Source organism: Penicillium cosmopolitanum (assembly GCF_028827165.1).
Source record: "Penicillium cosmopolitanum strain IBT 29677 chromosome Unknown utg000012l:1.0-3308103.0:1.0-3310761.0, whole genome shotgun sequence".
NCBI classification, from domain to species: Eukaryota; Fungi; Ascomycota; class Eurotiomycetes; order Eurotiales; family Aspergillaceae; genus Penicillium; species Penicillium cosmopolitanum.
Window position 1 is genome coordinate 820,476 of NW_026622682.1, and position 19,936 is coordinate 840,411.

The 19,936-nt window shown below is 48.0% G+C and overlaps 10 protein-coding genes across 10 annotated transcripts; 3 read left to right on the plus strand and 7 right to left on the minus strand.

The window, feature by feature from the left end:
- Window positions 1-317: 317 nt before the first annotated feature.
- On the minus strand, window positions 318-1,905 carry N7509_013084 (nicotinate phosphoribosyltransferase; the record flags this gene model as incomplete). The annotated part of the gene is made up of 5 exons (XM_056637721.1): window positions 318-535; window positions 587-917; window positions 975-1,594; window positions 1,659-1,742; window positions 1,794-1,905. The coding sequence occupies 5 exons, from the start codon at window positions 1,903-1,905 to the stop codon at window positions 318-320; spliced, it is 1,365 nt and encodes a 454-aa protein (XP_056481228.1).
- Window positions 1,906-2,875: 970 nt separating this feature from the next.
- Window positions 2,876-4,393, plus strand: N7509_013085 (putative PHD finger domain protein; the record flags this gene model as incomplete). The annotated part of the gene is made up of 1 exon (XM_056637722.1): window positions 2,876-4,393. One exon carries the CDS (start codon window positions 2,876-2,878, stop codon window positions 4,391-4,393), a length of 1,518 nt encoding a protein of 505 aa, XP_056481229.1.
- Window positions 4,394-5,351: 958 nt separating this feature from the next.
- Window positions 5,352-6,704, minus strand: N7509_013086 (glycoside hydrolase family 43 protein; the record flags this gene model as incomplete). The annotated part of the gene is made up of 1 exon (XM_056637723.1): window positions 5,352-6,704. One exon carries the CDS (start codon window positions 6,702-6,704, stop codon window positions 5,352-5,354), a length of 1,353 nt encoding a protein of 450 aa, XP_056481230.1.
- A 1,197-nt stretch (window positions 6,705-7,901) lies between these two features.
- Window positions 7,902-8,495, plus strand: N7509_013087 (uncharacterized protein; the record flags this gene model as incomplete). The annotated part of the gene is made up of 1 exon (XM_056637724.1): window positions 7,902-8,495. The coding sequence occupies one exon, from the start codon at window positions 7,902-7,904 to the stop codon at window positions 8,493-8,495; it is 594 nt and encodes a 197-aa protein (XP_056481231.1).
- A 250-nt stretch (window positions 8,496-8,745) lies between these two features.
- On the minus strand, window positions 8,746-9,660 carry N7509_013088 (uncharacterized protein; the record flags this gene model as incomplete). Its single annotated transcript, XM_056637725.1, has 1 exon — window positions 8,746-9,660. One exon carries the CDS (start codon window positions 9,658-9,660, stop codon window positions 8,746-8,748), a length of 915 nt encoding a protein of 304 aa, XP_056481232.1.
- Window positions 9,661-10,772: 1,112 nt separating this feature from the next.
- Window positions 10,773-11,940, minus strand: N7509_013089 (RPC34 RNA polymerase subunit family protein; the record flags this gene model as incomplete). Its single annotated transcript, XM_056637726.1, has 2 exons — window positions 10,773-11,595; window positions 11,693-11,940. 2 exons carry the CDS (start codon window positions 11,938-11,940, stop codon window positions 10,773-10,775), a joined length of 1,071 nt encoding a protein of 356 aa, XP_056481233.1.
- Window positions 11,941-12,684: 744 nt separating this feature from the next.
- On the plus strand, window positions 12,685-14,472 carry N7509_013090 (F-box protein; the record flags this gene model as incomplete). The annotated part of the gene is made up of 4 exons (XM_056637727.1): window positions 12,685-13,699; window positions 13,766-14,330; window positions 14,385-14,404; window positions 14,459-14,472. 4 exons carry the CDS (start codon window positions 12,685-12,687, stop codon window positions 14,470-14,472), a joined length of 1,614 nt encoding a protein of 537 aa, XP_056481234.1.
- A 146-nt stretch (window positions 14,473-14,618) lies between these two features.
- On the minus strand, window positions 14,619-15,522 carry N7509_013091 (uncharacterized protein; the record flags this gene model as incomplete). Its single annotated transcript, XM_056637728.1, has 3 exons — window positions 14,619-14,794; window positions 14,855-15,084; window positions 15,176-15,522. The coding sequence occupies 3 exons, from the start codon at window positions 15,520-15,522 to the stop codon at window positions 14,619-14,621; spliced, it is 753 nt and encodes a 250-aa protein (XP_056481235.1).
- Window positions 15,523-16,096: 574 nt separating this feature from the next.
- Window positions 16,097-17,827, minus strand: N7509_013092 (transposase; the record flags this gene model as incomplete). The annotated part of the gene is made up of 1 exon (XM_056637729.1): window positions 16,097-17,827. The coding sequence occupies one exon, from the start codon at window positions 17,825-17,827 to the stop codon at window positions 16,097-16,099; it is 1,731 nt and encodes a 576-aa protein (XP_056481236.1).
- Window positions 17,828-18,330: 503 nt separating this feature from the next.
- On the minus strand, window positions 18,331-19,110 carry N7509_013093 (glycoside hydrolase family 11 protein; the record flags this gene model as incomplete). The annotated part of the gene is made up of 3 exons (XM_056637730.1): window positions 18,331-18,695; window positions 18,757-18,791; window positions 18,854-19,110. The coding sequence occupies 3 exons, from the start codon at window positions 19,108-19,110 to the stop codon at window positions 18,331-18,333; spliced, it is 657 nt and encodes a 218-aa protein (XP_056481237.1).
- Between the last annotated feature and the right edge of the window lie 826 nt (window positions 19,111-19,936).

The following is a 19,936-nucleotide window of genomic DNA, read 5'->3' on the forward strand; positions in this document are numbered from 1 at the left end:
AAAAGCAAAACTAGGAAACTCTATATAAAATGTGGTCAAAGCTCTACATCAAGCAGGCCAAGCTTAAAGAGCGTCTCAAACTTATGGACTTGCTTGAACAAGTGAACTCGTCTTACTTTAACTACCAGGTAGAAAAAAGTCTTTCACTGATGTAAGCTCGATATTTTCTATCTCTATTAGTGGGATATCATGACACTGTACCGCCTCTATCAGATACACGGTCTTAAAAGCAAACAGCAAACAAAGCTACCAGGATAGCGAAGTCTAGGCGCCACCAGTCAAGCTAGGCTCATGAAGCCAGAGCCAAAAAGGCAAATCTACTTCTGCGTCCAACGATTCCTCTCATCTCCGTCCTTCCAATCCTGCTCCACATAGCCAAGAGTCTTCTTCACCTCTAGAACCTTCTCATGGTCGCCAGTATTCTTGCCCAGATTATCGCTGAGCTTGACGGCTGGTCGACCATTTGCGGTGGCGATTTTGATGACGATGTTTAGGGGCTTGGACTTTTCTTGCGTTGTTGTGTTGATGTAGTCATCTGGGACTAGGTTAGCAAATGCAATCGTGGCCGTTTGTGTAATACACTTACTTGTGAAGAACGTTCCCACGCCAAAGGTGGGTGTGAAACCAGCCTCCTCGGCAATAGTCTTGTATTCGAGACAGTGCTCGATATCCAATGAGTCAGAGAAAACGACAACCTTCTTGTCTGTGATACCCTCGCGATCGTAGAATTCGCGCACCGTCTTGACGAAGAAGGTAGGGTCTCCAGAATCTTGACGAACACCCGTGTAAACCTGGGCGAATGTCTTGTCGCTGTTGTGTTCCGGAGAAGAGTCAGACTTTGGCGTTGAGATGGGCTTGCGGAAAGCGTTTAGGAAAGCGGGTGTTCCAAATGTATCGGTGAGAGCGATGCCGAGGACCTGCGGTTCGTTGTGAGTAAATGAATTGATATAAAGAAAGGCACAGCAATAACTTACACCCTCGCCAAAGCAACCGAGCCAATATTGCAAAGCCAATTCATTGGCATTCTTGTAATCATCCGTGATAGCCGCGATAGTCATGTACCATTCGTGGGCAACCGTTCCAACAGCATTGGTGTCATACTTCATAGCAAAATGCACATTGCTAGTGCCAGTGAAGACACCCTTCCATCCCTGCTTTTTGCCCTCGGCAGCGGCGCGACTGAGTCCTTGCATGACAAGATCGTGAGTGTGATAATCTCGGCGGCGGCGCGAGCCAAATTCGGAAAACACGCATCCATTCTCTAGCAAGGTGCAACCTTTGCGGTAAGCCTTTTCCTCTTGTTGGTTGTAGTCCCATTCTTTGTCGGTGAACATGAAGTAGGCTTGGCTGGTCAAGGCCAACAAAGGGATCTCGTAAAGAATCGTGTCGAGCCAGAGTCCTTTGATGATGTACTCAATATTTCCCTCATCATCGTCACTGCCGGTATCTTGTGTAGGGGTGAATTTGATCTCGATCTGTTCGGCGGGTTTGAGGTGGAAGGTCTCGAGGAAGGTGATGTATGCGTCATTGAGGTAGGGGCATTTACGCTTGAGGAATGCGCGCTCTTCGGCGGTGACGCGGATGTTGGCGAGCTCTGGTGGGTATTAGCTTTGAATGGTAGAATAGTGTTCGCATGACTATCGCTGAGTATCACTTACTGTCCATCTGCTTCAGAAGCCATTTGTAAGCCGCGCGTCGCAATTTCATATGCGGGGTCCGATTCGTGAAGCTGTAAGTCACATCTACCACATGTTAGGGACTCTATCCTTCAATTCTAGAACAGCTAGACTCACCAACATCAGAGAAGTACTTCAGGATAGCGCATTGCATGGTCAATTTGTAGAGATCGGTATCCAAGAGCGAAGAGATGCCCTCCGGCAATGGAGGGGTAGCTTCCTGGCCCATTTTGCTGGTGGGTTCCGGATAGGCAGGATTGTAGGGTAGAAGGCGAGTATTGGAAGGAGGAAGTTCGACCAGCAGCAGGGCAGAGCCGAGTAGAGAAAAGGAAAGAGAGTAACGGGGGAGTCCGGTCAAAGAATCAAAGAAGTAAAGAAGCAAAGCGGACGAGGGCGGGTTTTCCTTTTGGCGCAACGCGGGGAAGAAATGGTCTGTTTGCACTGTTTGCATGAAGTATACGCGTATTGCAGTGATAGCACCAACGGAGGAGTGTGATTGTGAGTTAAATGGCTGTGTATTCTGGTATTTTCTTTGCCTTCAGATATTTTAGAGTCTTTGAACTTTGCCTAATCCTTGGATTCCTTTCAGATACAGATGGCAGTGGCTGGTATTAGTGGCTCCTCTACGGTGCGGGGAGGCATTATTGGGACAAGTTGAACATACAATATACTACTAGTACTACCAAAGGTAAAAGACTAAGATAAGAGAGAAGAAAATATTTACTACTAGGAGGAATTATATCTATGCCTCATAATGAAAACTGGCCACTTATACTAGTGCTAGTGCACTAACTATCTACTTGATCATGTTTACTTTCTACACTATAGAGCCATTCCTGTATATACCCTAATCCTGATCAAGATTGTCTCTCTTTTTTTGAATGACCATACCTAGTCAATTTGAATTTCTAACACTCAGAAGCACTCTAAGCAAAATAACATGTGCAATAAGTACAGAATAAAAAACGCCGACTTCCCCAGTGAATGCTCCCTTCTCTCACTCTCACTCCACACTACACACTGCACATCTCCCTCTCCTCCCTTTTCACTGCACGATAACTTCTCATAACTTTCATTCAAAGCAGGCCTTTCTCTCTTGGAGTTTGATTCTTCTCCTTCTGGTCTGCTCTTCTTTTCTCACTCACTCTATGGATCCCTCTATGCCTGAAGTCTCAGGCATAAAACGTAACGTGACCGCGATGGAGTCACCTGACGCCACTCCAGCGATCGCCGCCGTCAAAAGTCCAACGACATCCCTTCGATTGACCATCCGTCACGAGCGGGGAAATTCCGAGGAATACCAGCCGTGCGAAAGTGTATCATCCTCGCGATCGCGTCCTCCTCGTCGCCGCAAATCCATCTACTCGCGCCCCCGTAAGGCCCTGACCGCACCCCGTCCACCGAAGGCACCGAAAGCACCGAAGCAATCGAAGCAACAACCCAAACGCCCAGAGATGGCCCACGGCGCCGAAGACTGCGCGACGGTCCTCGAACAATTCGTCCACGATGTCGCCAACTTGCCGCTGGAAATCAATCATCTGATGGAGGAGATTCAGGCGAAAGACAAGGTCATGCAGGATTGTCGGACCACCATCAACTCGCGCGACGGCAGCATCCAGAAATTTATCAAGCTGAACGGCAGTCTGGCCCCAAACCCGAAAGAAGAACAGTACAGCAAATCGGTACTACAGAGTCTGGACAAATGTTCGCAATTACAGGATGAAAAGATCCAACTCAGCGAGAAAGCATGCGTCCTCCTAGATCGCCAGATCAAGCGCCTCGACGTGCGCATTCGCGATTTAGTAAACGAAGGCCTACTCTCCAATGACCCTCCATTACCATCAATGTTCGACAAAAAGGTCGACTACCGCGAACCGCCAAAGGTGTTCTTCCCGGACTCCACTCCCGCCGAAACACCTGCATACTCGACCCCCCTCAACCCAACCTCAGGCAATTCCAACCCAATCCTCGCAGCCGCTCATCGTCTCAGCCAAGCAACGCCGCGTATTTCGACCGCTGCCGCTCTGGCCGCGGCACAAGGTAGCGGCCGGAGCTCGGCACCAGCTACGCCCGGCGGCTCAGCGGGTATGCATCTCCAACAACGGCAGCGCGAATCTTCCGCCGGTGCAGTGGACAGCAAGCGTCGTCGTTTAAATCCTCCATTCGGTACCCTGCCTTCTGCATCGTCAAATCTTCGCCAGTCATCTCTTGGCCCTGGCACGCCTAAGGCAGGAACACCGACAGGAAGTCGAGCGGGAAGTGCCCAACCTCCTCGCGGCGTCAATGTCGGAGTTAAGAAAGCGCTCACGAAGAAAATTGCCCCGCACCAACAAGTCAAGAAAATCAAATCGGCTGCCGGTACAAAGTCAAATAAGCGCTCATCTAGCGCGAGTGGCCGGCTCAAAGCGTCGAAGAAATCTCCCGGTGAAGGTGCGGATGATGATGATGACTCCATGCTCAGTAGTGCGGACATGTCTGAGTCGGATAAGAATGATGAGAGTGCTGAGGATGATATTGATGATGACGATGATGAGGACGAGGGTAATGAAGATACCAAGGTGTACTGTACCTGTCGGACTGTCAGTCACGGTGATATGGTTGCCTGTGACAATGATAATTGTCCGTATGAGTGGTTTCACTGGAAATGTGTCGGGCTCACTAGGGAGCCCGTTGGTACTTGGTATTGTGATGAGTGCAGGAGTACCCTCGGCAAGTAGAGTTTCAATTTGCGATCGAAGGTTGGATAGCTGGCGCGCTTCATTTTGTTTCATTCTTTTTCTTCGGTTGATATCCCCAAGGCGTTGGGTAATGATTTTTTTTTCCTTTTTCCTTTCTCCCCGGTGCTCGTATAGAAATTGGCATATATTGATGTACTGTTCTTGTGGTCGATACCGATCTGAAATCACTCTCCGTGACCGATTCTTCGCGGTTCCTAGTACGCATCGTATAACTCCCTTTACCTTAAATCCATCTTGGATGTTGCTTCTTCTGGATTATCTACGGATTGCAGTACGTGATGTAATTGATTGTAGTGTATTGTGTGTTGTTAGAGAGGTGTAGGGGGGGAAGCCACGGAGACATTACTAACAAATCACGCATCACAACACTAGTTAATTATCCAAGACCTGGCAAATTCAAGAAGAGGCAAAACGTATGAAAGCCTCACGGCCTGATTTGATGGATCTCAGAACAACCGTGTTTTCATGCCAAGCTAGGAGCCCAGAACCCAGTCAGGAGGAATCCAGAGTATCCTCCTTCACCCTCGATATAACCAGTCTCCGTCAAGAAGAAAAGGTATAGTATGTGCATGGTCTGATTCTGAGAGTGCGTCGGAGGAATCTGGAGAGAGATCGATCCAGCCAGAGCTTGTCTTCAAATATCGACTGTCAGGAGTGAATGACGAACTGTATGTATACCTGTGTGTAGATCTCAATAGAATAGTCTCCGCTCGGTTCTCAGTATCACTCGCATGTATCGGATCCCAGATGTTAAGTTCATCCCGGTCCCAACACTCCAAAATGGGCTTTAATTTGTAGAGATTAGTCTCCGATGCGTGATTACATTCGTATTTCAGAATTGTTATACTGTACGAAGTAATACTAGTACTATCGCACCCCAGCCCCCTCCATGCCTGGTCGGTCCAAGAGATTATGACAGCTAGTATCTCAGGAGGCATTACTGGCTAAACTGCCACCAATCGAAATTGAATAAATATCCAGTATCGTCGCCGGTGAAAATGAAGAAAAGGTCGTGAGTGGACTCAGTGTTGCTAATCGAGCAACTTGTGGTTTCCCACATCTCCCAACCTCCTGTTGGAGGGACAGAACAGGTTCCAATAATTTTTCCATCCTTGCTCTTCAGATGAAGCTCGATATTTCCACCATTGCTTGCGGACGACACTCGAGCAGAAAACTTCGATGGGCCTTTGCCGAATGCAACCCCCTTGACTTTGATATAGTCGTCATTATTGATGTAAGCGACATGAATGCCGCCGTCACTGGCACTTTCCACCTCTATACCATCGGACCAAGCAATCGTCTCCGCTTCCTGGCGGGAATATGTGTCCAATGTTCCAACCTGTGCAGGACCATCTGTGGACATGTTTATTTCGGGAATAGTACCATCTGAGTTGTACGCGAATTCTTCAACAGCCACAGACCTTGTGAAGCCGCCACCACCAGGGAGAGCTCCATTGTGGTAGAAAAAGTATGATTTGCCCTTGAAATCCACAATTCCCGGGTGATTTGTGAAACTAGCGCCCTGCGTCGGCATTATGACCCCTCGATAGGTCCTGGGTCCAGTAATGCTAGGACCCGTCGAGTATTGAATATTCTCGGAACAACAATTAGCAGCAAAGACCATGTAATAAAGATGACCGCGCTTATAAACCCATGGTCCCTCTTCAAACGCGGTAGCCCGCTCAGTCTCGGAACCTTCTCGACTGCCGAATCCCTCAACTTTGAGATTGACTTGGATGAGATCCCCGCTGTAGGAAATCATGTCCTCGTTTAACTTCACATACCAAAGACCGGGGTTTCCCCAGTAGAGATAGGCTTGACCATCATCGTCGATATATACTGTGGGGTCAATCTCGCCATTCTCGACCAGAGGAGATCCCAATGCATCTGTGTACGGACCAGTAATACTCTCACTAACGCCAACCCCGATGGCCATGGCGCCCGTTGTTTTATGACGAACAGGTGCATAGAAGTAGAATTTGCCATTCCGAGCAATGACCTGTCCGGCCCAGGCGTTGAGATCTGCCCAGGCAAAGGTCTTTAGGTCCATTGGCGAGCCATGGTGCTGCCAGTTAACCATATCTGCTGACGAGAACAGACGCCAATCTAGCATAGTGAACCAGGTGGAGTTATCTTCTTCATGTCCGGTGAAAACATAGACCCGGCCATCGTGTACCATCGGAGCCGGATCTGTTGTATAAATGTCCTGGGCGATTGGGTTGTCGGCGTGGACAAGACCCGCGCTGGCGAAGAGCCCTCCGAGGAGCAACAGGAAAGAAAACGTCAACATAGTGCCGAGTGCCATTTCAAAACGCTTCATTTATTCTGAGAATTTGTGAGGTATCTGATTATCTATGGATCATATGACTCTTCGGGTTGAAATAAAATGCGTTACTTGAAAATTGAGTATCACATCGAGGCTGCCTGGGTGATGTAAGATCTGTTATGCAACCAGGATTTGCGGGCAGTCAAATTCCCACTTTATACCAGCATTCATCAACCTTTCTCATTTCTTTCAGGCTAAAAATACAATTTATGGGTACGGTATAGATTTTGGCCCCCCCCCTCTTCACCTTGAGAGCCCAGTGCCAGGTTGAAGCAGTACCCCATATCGTGTACCCTGAGGGGTCTCGGCTGTCGCAGTTTAGCCGAATCATCCACCTGGTCATTGAATAATCCTGAGTATCAGCCAGGGGGGAATACTTGATTGTTTTTCAAGATGTCTAACTTGTAGAGGCAGCGATCATCTCAGATGGCATGTGTGCAAATAATGAAAATAATGAAGCCGGAGAACCCCATTCTTGGCATTGAGAGGATTCTCCGCAAATTGTCCGGCCTCTCTGGGAGCATTCGTCAATCAGCCTAATTAGTCGACATGGGACTGTAGATGTGCTTCCTACGAGGGAAAAAAAGAATACTCCGAGCGCCATCCCGCCTGTGGTGAATGACAGCCTTCGTCCCGCATGACATGCACGGTATGCCCTTTGCGGCGCCATTTCTGATAGTGATAGAGCTGAATACGTATAGATAGGTATGAGCTCGTGCACTTAATAGTAACAATCTCCAATTCCTGGCCGGTTTGCGCAAGCTTTGGCAAATTTGGCCACTGTCAGACGGTGTGGTGCCCAGGTGAGATTGATATATATACTGGCTGCCAATAGAGAAAGTCATCGTTATCTCGAACATCAACTTTTCAACTTTCACGCCCGGGGATGAACTGGCGGCTGACAGCTCTTACTTATTTCCTTCCATTTCTATATAGACATATCACTCACATTTATATATCCTCTCCTCCATCCTCAGTGTCGGCAATCTCTGGATCAGCTACGGTGGACATTGCACTGCCCCACTAAGGCTGCCAAGATGAGGCTCAACCAGCCCCATCGGATCCCGCTGCAAGATGACCAACGACAACTTGTCAACAACTTGAATGGAATAGTCAATCTATATACTGAGACTGCATATATACGTATATCCTTTTCTCTATATGGATTCGCCCACTCCCAACCCCAAGATAGCATTCATCTCCGGCCCCATCAGCACAGATCCGCAAGAGAACTACCTTCCCCTCCATTATGCCCCGACAATCGACCAAGCTGTCGAACGAGGCGACCACTTCGTCATTGGTCCCATCCCCAGCGGTGTGGACGCAGAAGCCCTTGCTTATCTCCTCGCCTGGCCCATTTCGCCAGACCGGATCACCATCTTCATGACTCCCTCCGAAGATGGGATGTGGGGCGCCAAATTTCGCGGATTCGGGGTAAAGGTTCATGTCGTGGAGGGTCAAATGCCGCGGGAACGAGATGCGGAGTTAACCAAAGCGAGTACATATGATATCTGCCGTGTACGCACCAAGAAAGAAGGAAAGGCATTCTATGGGAAGTCATGGCGTGATGGGTTCGTGACCAATACCGAGCGGAACTGGAAACGGCGGCGAGGTATTAAGGAGGATGTGGTGATTGAACCAGAGGAGATTAATCGTTCTCTGGAATTTGATAATGTGCGGTCCTCTGCAAAGGATGTTAAGACACGAATGGGTATTCTGGGTCGATGGGTGGAAAGTCTACGACGACATGATTAATGGGAATGGCAAAATAAGAAGCACTCTAGGCAGCTCTCAAGTCATTCCGATATCATTTACATCCGCGCTATTTCATGAAATGTTATACCATGCTCCCGAAGTGTGGCGGTACACCATGTGATAATCATATTCTTGGCCTATTAGGGAGTATCTTGAATAAATGGATCTCTGGATTCCCAATAACCGCAATATTAAACCATCACTGTCACCCAACAAACCATCCATATATCCGCGTGATTGTGGTGGTATCTTAATCCCTGAGCATATCTCTCGCCATCAAATAAGCCCTCCACTTAGCCTCTTCCTGCACAGGTCCAAGACTCGGAGTTTTATCCCAACCATGCTCACACTCCTCCATTCTACAAAGCACAACATCATCATCCCCACGACCAGTCTGCTCTTTAACAAGTGAAACAAACTGTTCAGCTTCCGGCGCCATATTATCCCTCGCAGCAGTGACAACAAGCAACTTCGACCCGAACCCCGAAAGATCCGCGAAAAGTGGAGAAATCCTTGGATCCCGCGCATCGACACCAACGGGAATATAACAACGATGAAAAAATCGCGCTATCCGGGCCGGAATCACTTTTCCCGCACTAGTATCAGGAGCGAACTTTCCCGCTGGATCAGAGGCCAGATCCACGCCAGGATAAAAAGTCAAGACGGATCGGAATGTAAATTTGGGCATGATTGCGGTTGCGGTGACGATGGCGAGATTTCCTCCAGAGCTGAAGCCGGAAATACTCAATCGGGTCAGATCGTATTTCTGTGGCTGTCCCTGGACCCATCGGATGACGTCCTCCGCGTCGTTCACGGCGGCTGGGAAGGGATTTTCGGGAGATAGACGATATTTCACGTCTATTATGGTGTAGTTTGTTTTTTGGGAAATGTGGTTGCAGAATTCATCGTCGGAGCCGAAGGCTGGGAATATCATTCCACTGCCGTGGAAGTTTATCAGGACTGGTTGTGGGAGTGATGGAGATGGGTCGTCTTTTGTGTATAAGTTTGCTGTGATGGTTCGGCCGACATCTCGACTTGGGATGTTTAGAGTCGAATGGGCTTGGCTTGGAATTGGTGCCGGGCGTGTTAGTTTGAACACGGCTCGTAGAAGGTTCACGGTGATTCGGAGGTAGATATTTCTGAAGAATAGCGTTATGCGCCACATGATTATGTTGGGAGTGGCACTCTGATGTATTTCGCTGGGTGGAGGTGAGAGTTTCGAGTTTGATGAATGAAATTGAGAACAAGTGATATCTTTTTTGATTTTATATCTGTGTTGATGAAGTAGAAATGGATATCCAACCCATCGGAGTCCAAAAAGAGCGGACGAGTGGAGTTGGGTCACCCAATCAGATACACCATCAGACGCGCTAACGAGCTGCAAACCCTTTTGGGAAATAAGCAGATCGTCAAATCTTGATAATATAGAAGCAATGTCTACGCTTTCTTCGTCCCATTTTCATGAAAACTGTGGGTCCGCAGAGTGGATGTGCTGGAGGCATGTTGGTGAGGTACTACGGCAATCCTTGGTAGACACAGACTCAAGCTCCTCAAGCCCCTACAGTGTCATAATATTATCTCAACTTGAAGGCCACTGTTTCAGAATCTGAATAATGAATGGGCACTCATATAACTGATGTTTCAATTAATGACATTGATATTTGCAAATGAAATCAAAGAATAACTCCAGCGGTACGAGGATACTCGACGTCTAGTACCTCAATATAGAAAAACACAAATAGAAACGAAAATGAAGTCATTGAATTCGTCTATCATATGGTCATCACCAGATACCTAGCAAGATATGGAAAGGTGAAGACCATCGTTTCAGCTCCATTCCATTCCCTTCCCTTTCATCTCTGGTCTTCCCTACTCTTTCTCCTCTACATTGTAAGTCGGTATGTTAAGCGAACACGAACTGGCTCGGCGCATCCACTCGAGCCTCCAGGAAGACAGCTATGCCAAAAATCAAAAAGCAACGCCAACGCTATGCACAGTTTCCTTTTTTGTTTTCCTCCTTCTGTATGCAAGTTGGCTGGCACCTTTGCCATGCCATGATGAGGGAATGAGAATGACGTATTCCGCATTCCTTTTCGGGGCTGTCAACCTCAACCACACCCGGGATGTACATAATGAGGACACTCGATGCCCAGCCAGGACAAGACACTCAGCGAGCAAATATTGGTTATGCTAGGTGCTGCTGACTGGTTGGTGCGACATGTAATGGAATGGGTGTGATTGAGTTGTGACATGCGGGTATCACATCACGTCAACTCATCAGAACCCGAGGACCTTCTCCTTCCACGGGTCGAAATATTCACAGGTTTCAGGGCTGATGGCCGCGCCGGGAGAGCAGAGCTTGAAGTTCGGGCAAGGTCCGCAGGGCGATTCGGTCATGCCGTTTTTGCCGAGAATATCGAGAGGTGCAGGGTCGACGCCTTCGGTGGGGGTCTTTCGGGCCTGAAGGGCTTTGATTATGTCGGGGTTTTTAACGGATTTGTAACAGCGGCCTTCGCCGAGAGATACGAGCTTCTTGTCGTAGCAGAGCATCTGGAGCAGTTGGATGACGCTCTCGCTGTGGAGTTGGACAGGCGTGATACAACTCTCGTTCACGGCTTTAGTTATGTCTTCCACGGAGGGGTAGCCCTTGTAGTTCATAGGGTAAGGGATGAAGGTGCGTTTCGGGGTTTCGCCGTTGACTTCGGCTTTGCCGGTGGCAGTCTTGACACGCTTGGCGCTGCGTCCGCGCTCACGATCGACGGTCACTTCGTACCAGCTCTTTCGGCTGACGGTGTACTCGATGAAGCCTGCCACGGTGTTGATGAAGTTGGTGTCGAGAACGCCATCTGTGAACCAGGCGCCTCCGGTAACGTCCTCGTTTGGTGCCAGGCCGGACAACATATACATCTTCCGGTTGGGGGCTCTGACATTGTGAATGCTTTTGATGTAGTTTTTGCCTTCGAGCGATTTCAGGCAGCGGTCGAGGATTGATTTATGCAGGTTGGTACGGTGTTGAATATTGCGTACCCAGACGCCGGAACGTCCAGTCGAGTGAACGACATTGTAGACCAAGGCCTCGTCGGCGTTAAGGCTGGAAAGTCTGCACGGAGAGAAAAAAAAAGCTGGTTAGAACTTGGTTCCTTCCTCGATATACCCTGTCCACCAAAGGCACCGAGTCAGCTAGTAGTATTACTTACTTTTCAGCGTCTTCACGGGCAATTACTTTCCATCCGATGCGATTCTGGCTCTGGTGGAGCCGGAACAGTTTCTGATCGACCAGAGACTGGGTGCACTGGAGGAGTAGCGCAACATCACCCTTGGGGACGACATCTAAGTCAAGGAGATCGGGCTGATAGAATAAAGTATCCGGGTCAAAGGTATCTGCACAAGCGTCGTAGAGCTTGGAGGCGAGCTTCGCGACACGGGAGTCCGCGGCGGCGGCCATTGTTGGAGGGGGGTTTTCGGTAACAGCTCTAGGGAGGAGGGAGGGACAGGATCATTGGAAGGGGTGGTTCATGATCGAATCGCAATGTTGCGAGATCTGGGCTGAGTCAGAGGAGCATGACGGCACTCTTTCTCTTTGTGTGATGATTGAGTCAAAAGTCGAAATGAATCACTGTGGTTCTTTTTTTCAGGCGGGGAGCCCCATTCCTGAAAGGGTTTAGTGTGAGGAGCTGTCAATGCCTGGAAGTTCAGGTGTTAAGGTGAGTCAGCGGGCCTAGACAGCAGGCGGTGAGGATGCAGCTGATTGTCATGGCAGAATATGCGAGTAGTCAGCAGTGATAACCACGTGACTGAGAAGTGTCACATGGTTTTATATGTCAGATGCCCCGTTCCATCACGTGACCGGTGTGGTCTTCGCCAGCTCCCGCACTATAGAGCGCCACTCTGGTAGAGACGAATTAAGAGAGTGTAAACAGTAACGTGTATATTGAAGCGATTACTCTCTCCAAAATGAAGATATCTGCCACCAATCCAAAGGGAGCTAGCTTGATATTCTAGATCTGACCAATCGTAGCGTTTTGCCTATATCAACCGCTTCCCCCACTACTATGTACTAGTCTGTACTAGTTACTTGAACTTGACCCCCCCCCCCCTCCCCCAATTTCACGTGGTCTTCTCTGAATCAAATATTAAAGGTGTGTACCAGTGGGGTCCAAATCAAAACTGTTCCAGTTCAACTTGGAAGATGGCATCTTTGAGCACCATTCCCACCGAGCTTCAATGCGTCATTTTGCGTCTGTTAGACCCCGTCGGTTTGATATCTGCCAGCCAAACCAGTCATCATTTTCGGGAGATCATCAAACCGGCCCGGAAACACCTTGTCGAAAGATTGCTCCAACTAGAATGTGACGAAAAAGAAGGTGGGACCATTCCACTCTTCAACTCAACGACCAACGACCTTAGTCCAGGATGGACAACACCCGAGTGGAAGGCGATGCGTTGGGCATGTAGCGGATGTCTTCGTCTTCTATCAGATGAATATTTTGATAACCACTCCATTCTCCGGCTGGCATACCGCAAGCCTGTCCCTGGTTCTCCAGCATCAGACCACTTCACAACTTGGGATTTAGCCCCGAAGACAAGCCCTTTCTTACCACATATCGGGCGTGAAAAGCGCAACCAGTCCGAGCAGTATATCGAAGCCAAAAAGGTTCGGCGAAGATACACAATTGCCCTTTCGAAACGCTGGAATGCAAATGCCTACGCCCACCGTGCCGAAGACACATATCATGAACTCTTAGACTGCGGGTGGGAAACTTTCGAAAACATGACAGTCTCCGAGTTCATCCATCTAGGCCCGGATGAGAAGGAAGTTATATTCAAAACAGAGGTAGAAGCCATCGAAGCCATGCGCTGCGGGTATAAACGACATCTACGCAAATGTCATGAATGCAAATATCAATCCGGTCAGCTGAAAACCACACTGAAGGGTAGCGACGGCACGGTCAAAACCTCATATACAACGGGCCGCCAATACAGGATTCCAACCGCCACAGACCGATACTATCCTCGATTTTGGGAAGAATTGACAAAAAAAAGGCCGGTCAATGACCCGCCGTCCTACGCAATCTATCGGGCTCATGTACGCGATCGTTTCCGGACGATGTACATGGTTCGATGTCCATATTGCGAGAAGTGGAAGGAACACCGGATGTTTGCTTCAGGTTCAGAAAGATCTACTCTCCTATGCAAAGGTCCTGGTCAGTATTTCGGCGGCAGATTCCAGCATGATATAGGCATCGATAGCAACGCTAACATATTAATAGATGGACTCTCGGAAAGAGAAATCGACGAACTACGCTGTTATGAATGCTACGCTAAGAAGTACGGGTCAGGTCCACTTGGAATAGTGTTGATGAATGACCTCAAGAAAATCCTCCTACAACAAGCCTCAGGACTTACATATAGACTGGGTCATGGCTTCCACTGTCTCCTCTTCGAGCCAGAACTAAGGAGGTTCCCCAAGCAAATGAGAGAAGAAATCCGCAGTATCGCCGGAGAAGCCGATAATATTGCCAAAAGCAAAAAAGAATTACTCACTGGTGAATATTATACGGCGGAGGAACTGGGGTTTCTTCGGGAACGGTATGAGATGTGGATGGAGATGAGGGCGCGAGTACTAAATTCAAAAAAAGCCCATCTCATTCGGGATCGTGAGGAGGGGAATTCGAATAATTGGTTTCATATTTGGACAATTATGTATACCGATCTGGAGGATTTCTATAAGTGGTTGCTGGCCGTTCATGATGAGGTGGAGAAGAAGCCTGAGAAGTTAGCGGAATGGGCTTTGCATGGATCGATTAGAGAAATGCCTCCTGTTTGCACTGAGTCGTATGTTAGACTTCCGTGGTAGATATTTTGCTACTGAATACCTCATATGACTAGCATTTTTGAAAGAGATCAGGGTATGTCTATGAATAGGCGGGTTTAATAATGGGCATGCTTAAATACGTCTATAGGCATGCCTATTTAGATATGCCTATAGGTTTGCACAGGTAAGAGGAAATAGGGCTACCTTTTTGGTCTGGTTGCTCGTTGTCTATTGCTCTGCTTATTATTATCTGATCTCATTATTCAATATTTCGTACGACACGAGTATCTACTATTCTACCTTCACCCTTAACGAGTCGTATATCCACCGTTCGCAAAGATCGTCTGTCCGGTGATCCAAGGGCCTTCCGTGCACAGGAAGCGGATGATTGGCGCGATGTCCTGCACCATCGTCAACCGATTGCCCATGCCGTTGGCTTTGTGGAATGCCACCGCCTCGGGCTCTTCTTGTGGATAGAAGAACGCTGTATTTCATAGATATTAATGGTTAGCCGTTGGCTGTCTTTGAAAGCGGAACCACTTACGAGTGTCCATCGGGCCTGGAGCCACATTGTTCACGCTCACGCGTCGTGCCTGCAGCTCCTTGCACACACCACGAGTAAAGTGCTCCACTGGTGCCTTAGATCCTGCATACGAGGTGTAATGTCCAGTAAAGGCACCCAACAGAGCGGTCACAATGCTGATGATTTTGCCTTCGTCGGAGACGTGGGTAGCCGCAGCCTTCAGGATGAAGAAGGCAGCCTTGGAGTTGATTCTGTGATATATTTACGGTCAATTAACGGAATTGTCCTGTAAAAAATGTGAAGGGCAAGCAATTCGAGGACCCTCGAAGCAGAGAAACTCACGCAAACATCGAATCGTACTCCTCTTCGGAACTCTCGGTGATCGGCTTCTTTAGCACCTTGCCCACCGTATTGACAACGATGTCAATCTTTCCAAAGTCCTTGAGCACCGACTGGAATAATTTATCCACATTTCCCGCGGTGGTCAGGTCACCTTGGTAAAAAGCGATCTTCTGGTTGGGGTACTTCTGTCGCAACTCAGCTTCCAGTGATGTGGCGCTGGCTTTGCTGCTCTCGGAGTTATAGTGCAGAGCTAGGTTTGCTCCAACGCCAGCCAATTCTCTCGCTGACTCTGCACCGAGGTTCTTAACACCTCCAGTGATCAGTGCGACTTTGCCGTTCAATGCCATAGTGTGGAAATATCGGATATGATCTTTCCAAAGAGAACCAAGTAGAAAGGTGGGGAACGTGGAATTGAGATTTCCGCGAAATAAAAGGATCAGTTAGCACGAGAGGCATCGCAATCCTTTATAGCCCTCCGACTGCATTAGGTCTTTGTGCAAGGCCTACGAGTAGCTGAAAACCCCATCCTCTATAAGCACGGTTACATCACCCGATTCCCACAGAAAATTGTCATTTGTCGAGCTAGCAAACAAAATTTCCCAAAATTCAGATACGTACCGGAAAGATCAATTCCAGCTACATCGGATCTTCGAACTGGATCTCGAAATGGGGTGCGTGATGCTCACGGCCAATGGGTTTGCTCTCTCGAGCTGCGCCGTGGGGAATGCAGCGGTGGGTCGGTGCCCACACCGTCAATCAGAGGCGTCATAGAGTTCGGTTCGGCTGTACGAGTGAGATGCGAATTAGCAGTGCCGCACTCGTATTACAATACTGCGCGCACCCCACCTGGCGGTGAGGGTGCGCGTCACAATTAGAACAATTGTCAGAATTAGAACAAATTGAAACTATTTACAACGTTTTTCAACGCACTGGATTTGAATCGAACCAAAAAAGTAATCCACCCTCTCGGGCAGCTTTTTCCGCATCTAATGATGCCTGCTTTGCCTGTGAAACCTCTGTTGCTGTTGGTTGGTTGAGCTTGTGGCCTATTCGTTTTGCAGCTTGTTTTGCGACCTTTGTTGCTTCCTTCTCCTTTCTGGCTTTAATTGAGTAGTTGGCATCACGTACACTCAGTATATTAGAGCCAGAGAGTGGCTTTACCTGTCGCTTGTGAAACTGGCGTTGTAGAGGACGACGTGCAGCTGATATACGACGAACAATATCTTTGGTTAATGCTGCGTGTTCTATGATAACACCCTGATGTTTCAGAACTCGATTTAACCCTCGCTGAAGCTTTGGGGATATTCTCTCTTTTCTGAATAGCTTCTCCAGCTTCCGATGATTCCTTTTGGCAGCTTGTATTGATTTTGGAGGTGAATTCTCAATACTGGATGATCCAGGTTCAGGAGGAGGTGGTGTATGCTCTTCTCCGTGTAGTCGTAGCTGAGATGTATCGATATCAAGGTCCTCAGAACTTATTGGAAGCTTCATACGAAGCTTCTTAACAATATCTTTGCCATTGACTGGGAAAATACCACGTTCTTTAAACGAATCTCGGATAATTCGAGTGTTGAAAGTACGGGCGCGTACTCTGGTGATGACTCTTAAGAACTCTGATTTACCAGCCGGCATACCTGCAAAGTACGACATCTCATTATTAACCACCTTGAAATGCTGTTTATAAGCCAAAAAAGGCTTGCCATCAAGAGGCTGAGATATATGAGTTGTATGAGGCTCAAATGCGATTGGTAAAATCTCATATTCCTGACATTTTTCGAGGAATTCAACCGTAAGATGAGAGTTATGACCATCAAAGATCATAATACGCTTCTCATTAGGTTCTACTCGCTCTTTTGTTGCTTCCTGGAAGTGACCAAGCCACTCAAGAAGTAGTTCATCAGAAATCCAGCCATTTGGAGAGACTGCTGTAAGTGTACGTGGTGGAAGGCCCTCGCTGTTGTCATACCAAACTTCTTGGAAGGTGGTACCTTTAAAAACGAACAACGGGTCCATAAACCAACCATCTGCAGCAATACACTCTAGAGCAGTAATAGTCTCTGAATGCTCGTTTTCTCCAAGATCAGGCCCTCCTTCCTGCCCTAACACTTTTCGATTCTTGCCTTTTCCTGGTTGGAAACCACATTCGTCAAAGTTGTATACCAACCGTGCTGGGGTATTCTTTTTGATCACATTTTTCAGCTTCATATACCACACATCGAGCTTCCATGCGTCCTCTGCCTTAATACGCTTATACTCCTTCGTTCTCTGCTTCACTGGCGATAGTTTCACATCCTCTGGCAAACGCTTAATAAAGCGATAAGCCCAGCGATCGCCTAAGATATGATCTGAGCCTGCGCGAACTAACGAGAGCTGCGCCATCTCATGGAGCAACGCCGGGGTTACTGGCATATGATATTTGTTCAATTCCACAATCCACAGAATCAAGGCTTCCTCCTGAGTATTATCAAGAGCTCGATTTTCAGGTTTTGGTGCTGTACGAGGCTGTTTACCCTGGCGGATGCGTCCCCGCAATACCCCATATGAAACACCATATTGCCTCGCGATTTGCGACAAATTCGGGTTTTCAAGGAGACTGGCGGCTTCGCAAGCCTCAGCCACACGAGATTCGTCAATTTTGGGTCGATACGGCATAATGGTGGATGGTAATAGCTTCACGAAGGCTGGTTGTGTGAATTTGTTCTAATTCTGACAATTGTTCTAATTGTGACGCGCACCCTCACCGCCAGGTGGGGTGCGCGCAGTATTGTAATACGAGTGCGGCACTGCTAGATCCCTGTCTCACATTTTTCCCGATCAGACCTGTCAGTCGCGGGGTTAACATCGTAGACCGTCGAAGACCATTTATTTAAATCCGAAAGGATTTGGCTGGTGCTGTTATTGCTTTGGGTCCTGGTGTTTCGCAATCAATTCTTCCAGGGTGTATCAAGTGAAGTGGGTAGAAATCCTTGCAATTACTAAAGTAGAGAAAAACAAGTAAAAAAAGGTCAATCTTCCCGTATCGCACATATTGAACTATCTCATATTCCGAAGCATCTCAGTTGACATGTTCAAGTTCTCCTCTCAAGTTTCCAAAATTCAAAATGTCGGCTTCCCCTTTCCATTGAGTTTCCAAAGTTCAATTTTCTTCATACCATTTAGCTGACGGTAATATCAGCAGATCCACTGCTGAAGTAGCCCTCGGTAGCAACAATCATATAGTTGAAAGACCCCATATCCATACCCAGGTTCTCCCAGGCAGTGAAGTGGTTGCCAGTAGTGACGGTTCCCTCGGAACGCTTGTTCTGACGAACAGACCAGTACTGGGTGAAGGTAGCAGTACCTTCAATGGAAGGTTGGTTGACTCTCTCGCTGGTATAGATATCGTAGGTGCTGCCGTCGCTAGTAACAGTGCCCTTCTTCGTTGCACCAGAAGAGGGGTTGTAGGTTCCAAAGTCTTCGACGATGTAGAATTCGATGAGGGGGTTTTGGGTCCAACCGTAGACGGAGAGGTAGCTGTTTCCTGTTGAAATTGTTAGTTTTATGGAAAGGATTTAAGACATTTAGTTAAGAAAAATACATACCGCTGGGGTTGTAGGAGCCGGAGAAGCTCACCGAACTAAAGAAATGGGTCAGTCTATGCGTCAATTCAAAAATATACTGGGCAGTGATAAATCCTACCGGCTGCCACCAGGGTTCCATCCCTTTCCACCGACAAAGTTTCCATTGTCACCAGTCCAGGTCACGCTGTATTCACCAGCGGCGCCATTGGAATAGGTGACATCGCCCGAGCCGTCCGTCCAGAACGAGTAGTAGTAACCATTGCTGGTTCCAGTTGAGCTGGATGTGTATGTCTCTCTCTTGGCGAGCTCGGAGCTGGCACTGAGGGCTCCAGCAGCCAGAGTGAAGAATGAGAGCAGGGAAGTCAAAGACGGCATTTTGGTTCGTGAAGCTGGTTGAAACTGTTGTGCTGTTCTAGCTGTCAAAATCGAGGCGGTATCACCTTTATATCCCAGATCCACATCCAGGGCCGAGTCTTCAGGGATAGCGCCATTTCCACAGACTAACCCACGGAGTAAAGCGCCACCTCTTCAGCCAAAACAGCCATGTTTTACCGGCGGATAAATGGACCACATTGGCATCGCAGGAGATCGGCATTCACCACGGTTTACACTATACACATCCTGTGGCTATAGTCCTGCAAATAGGCTAGGTTAGAGAACTCACAGTCCTCAATTCATCCGATTTAAAACTTCTGTTTCCCCAATCCCTGAATCGTTGTCCGGATGGGGATAGAGCCGCGAGACGGAGATGGACAAAACAGTAATGGTGTATATTAGTTTCATCCACTCTGCCGAGCTTTAGGCGGGAAATCTATGACCCCTAATCCGTGCTTAAGCATAAGTTGTTTCATTCTGCTTCAAGTGCTCTTTTGCTTTGACTTTATTGGCTATTCGGTCTTGAAACTTGTCGCTGCTTCATGTTGACATGGCATTTCTCCACTTTTTAGTGGGCTTTCTGCCCCACATCGTTGCCCCTGTCTTGTTACACATTATTTTATGATCTAGCTAACTACGAGTATGTCAGAGGCAAAGACATTCAGGTCTATTTCCAGAGGCTAGCCGGATGTTTAATATAAGCTCCGCTCCATATCGATTCTGGGCGCGTCCGTCTCATTTGGCTAGGCTTGGCATTTATTAGGTTGACGTGTGGAAAGAAGATGAAGAGAAGAATAAGATCATCCGATGCACCTGGCGTGCCTGT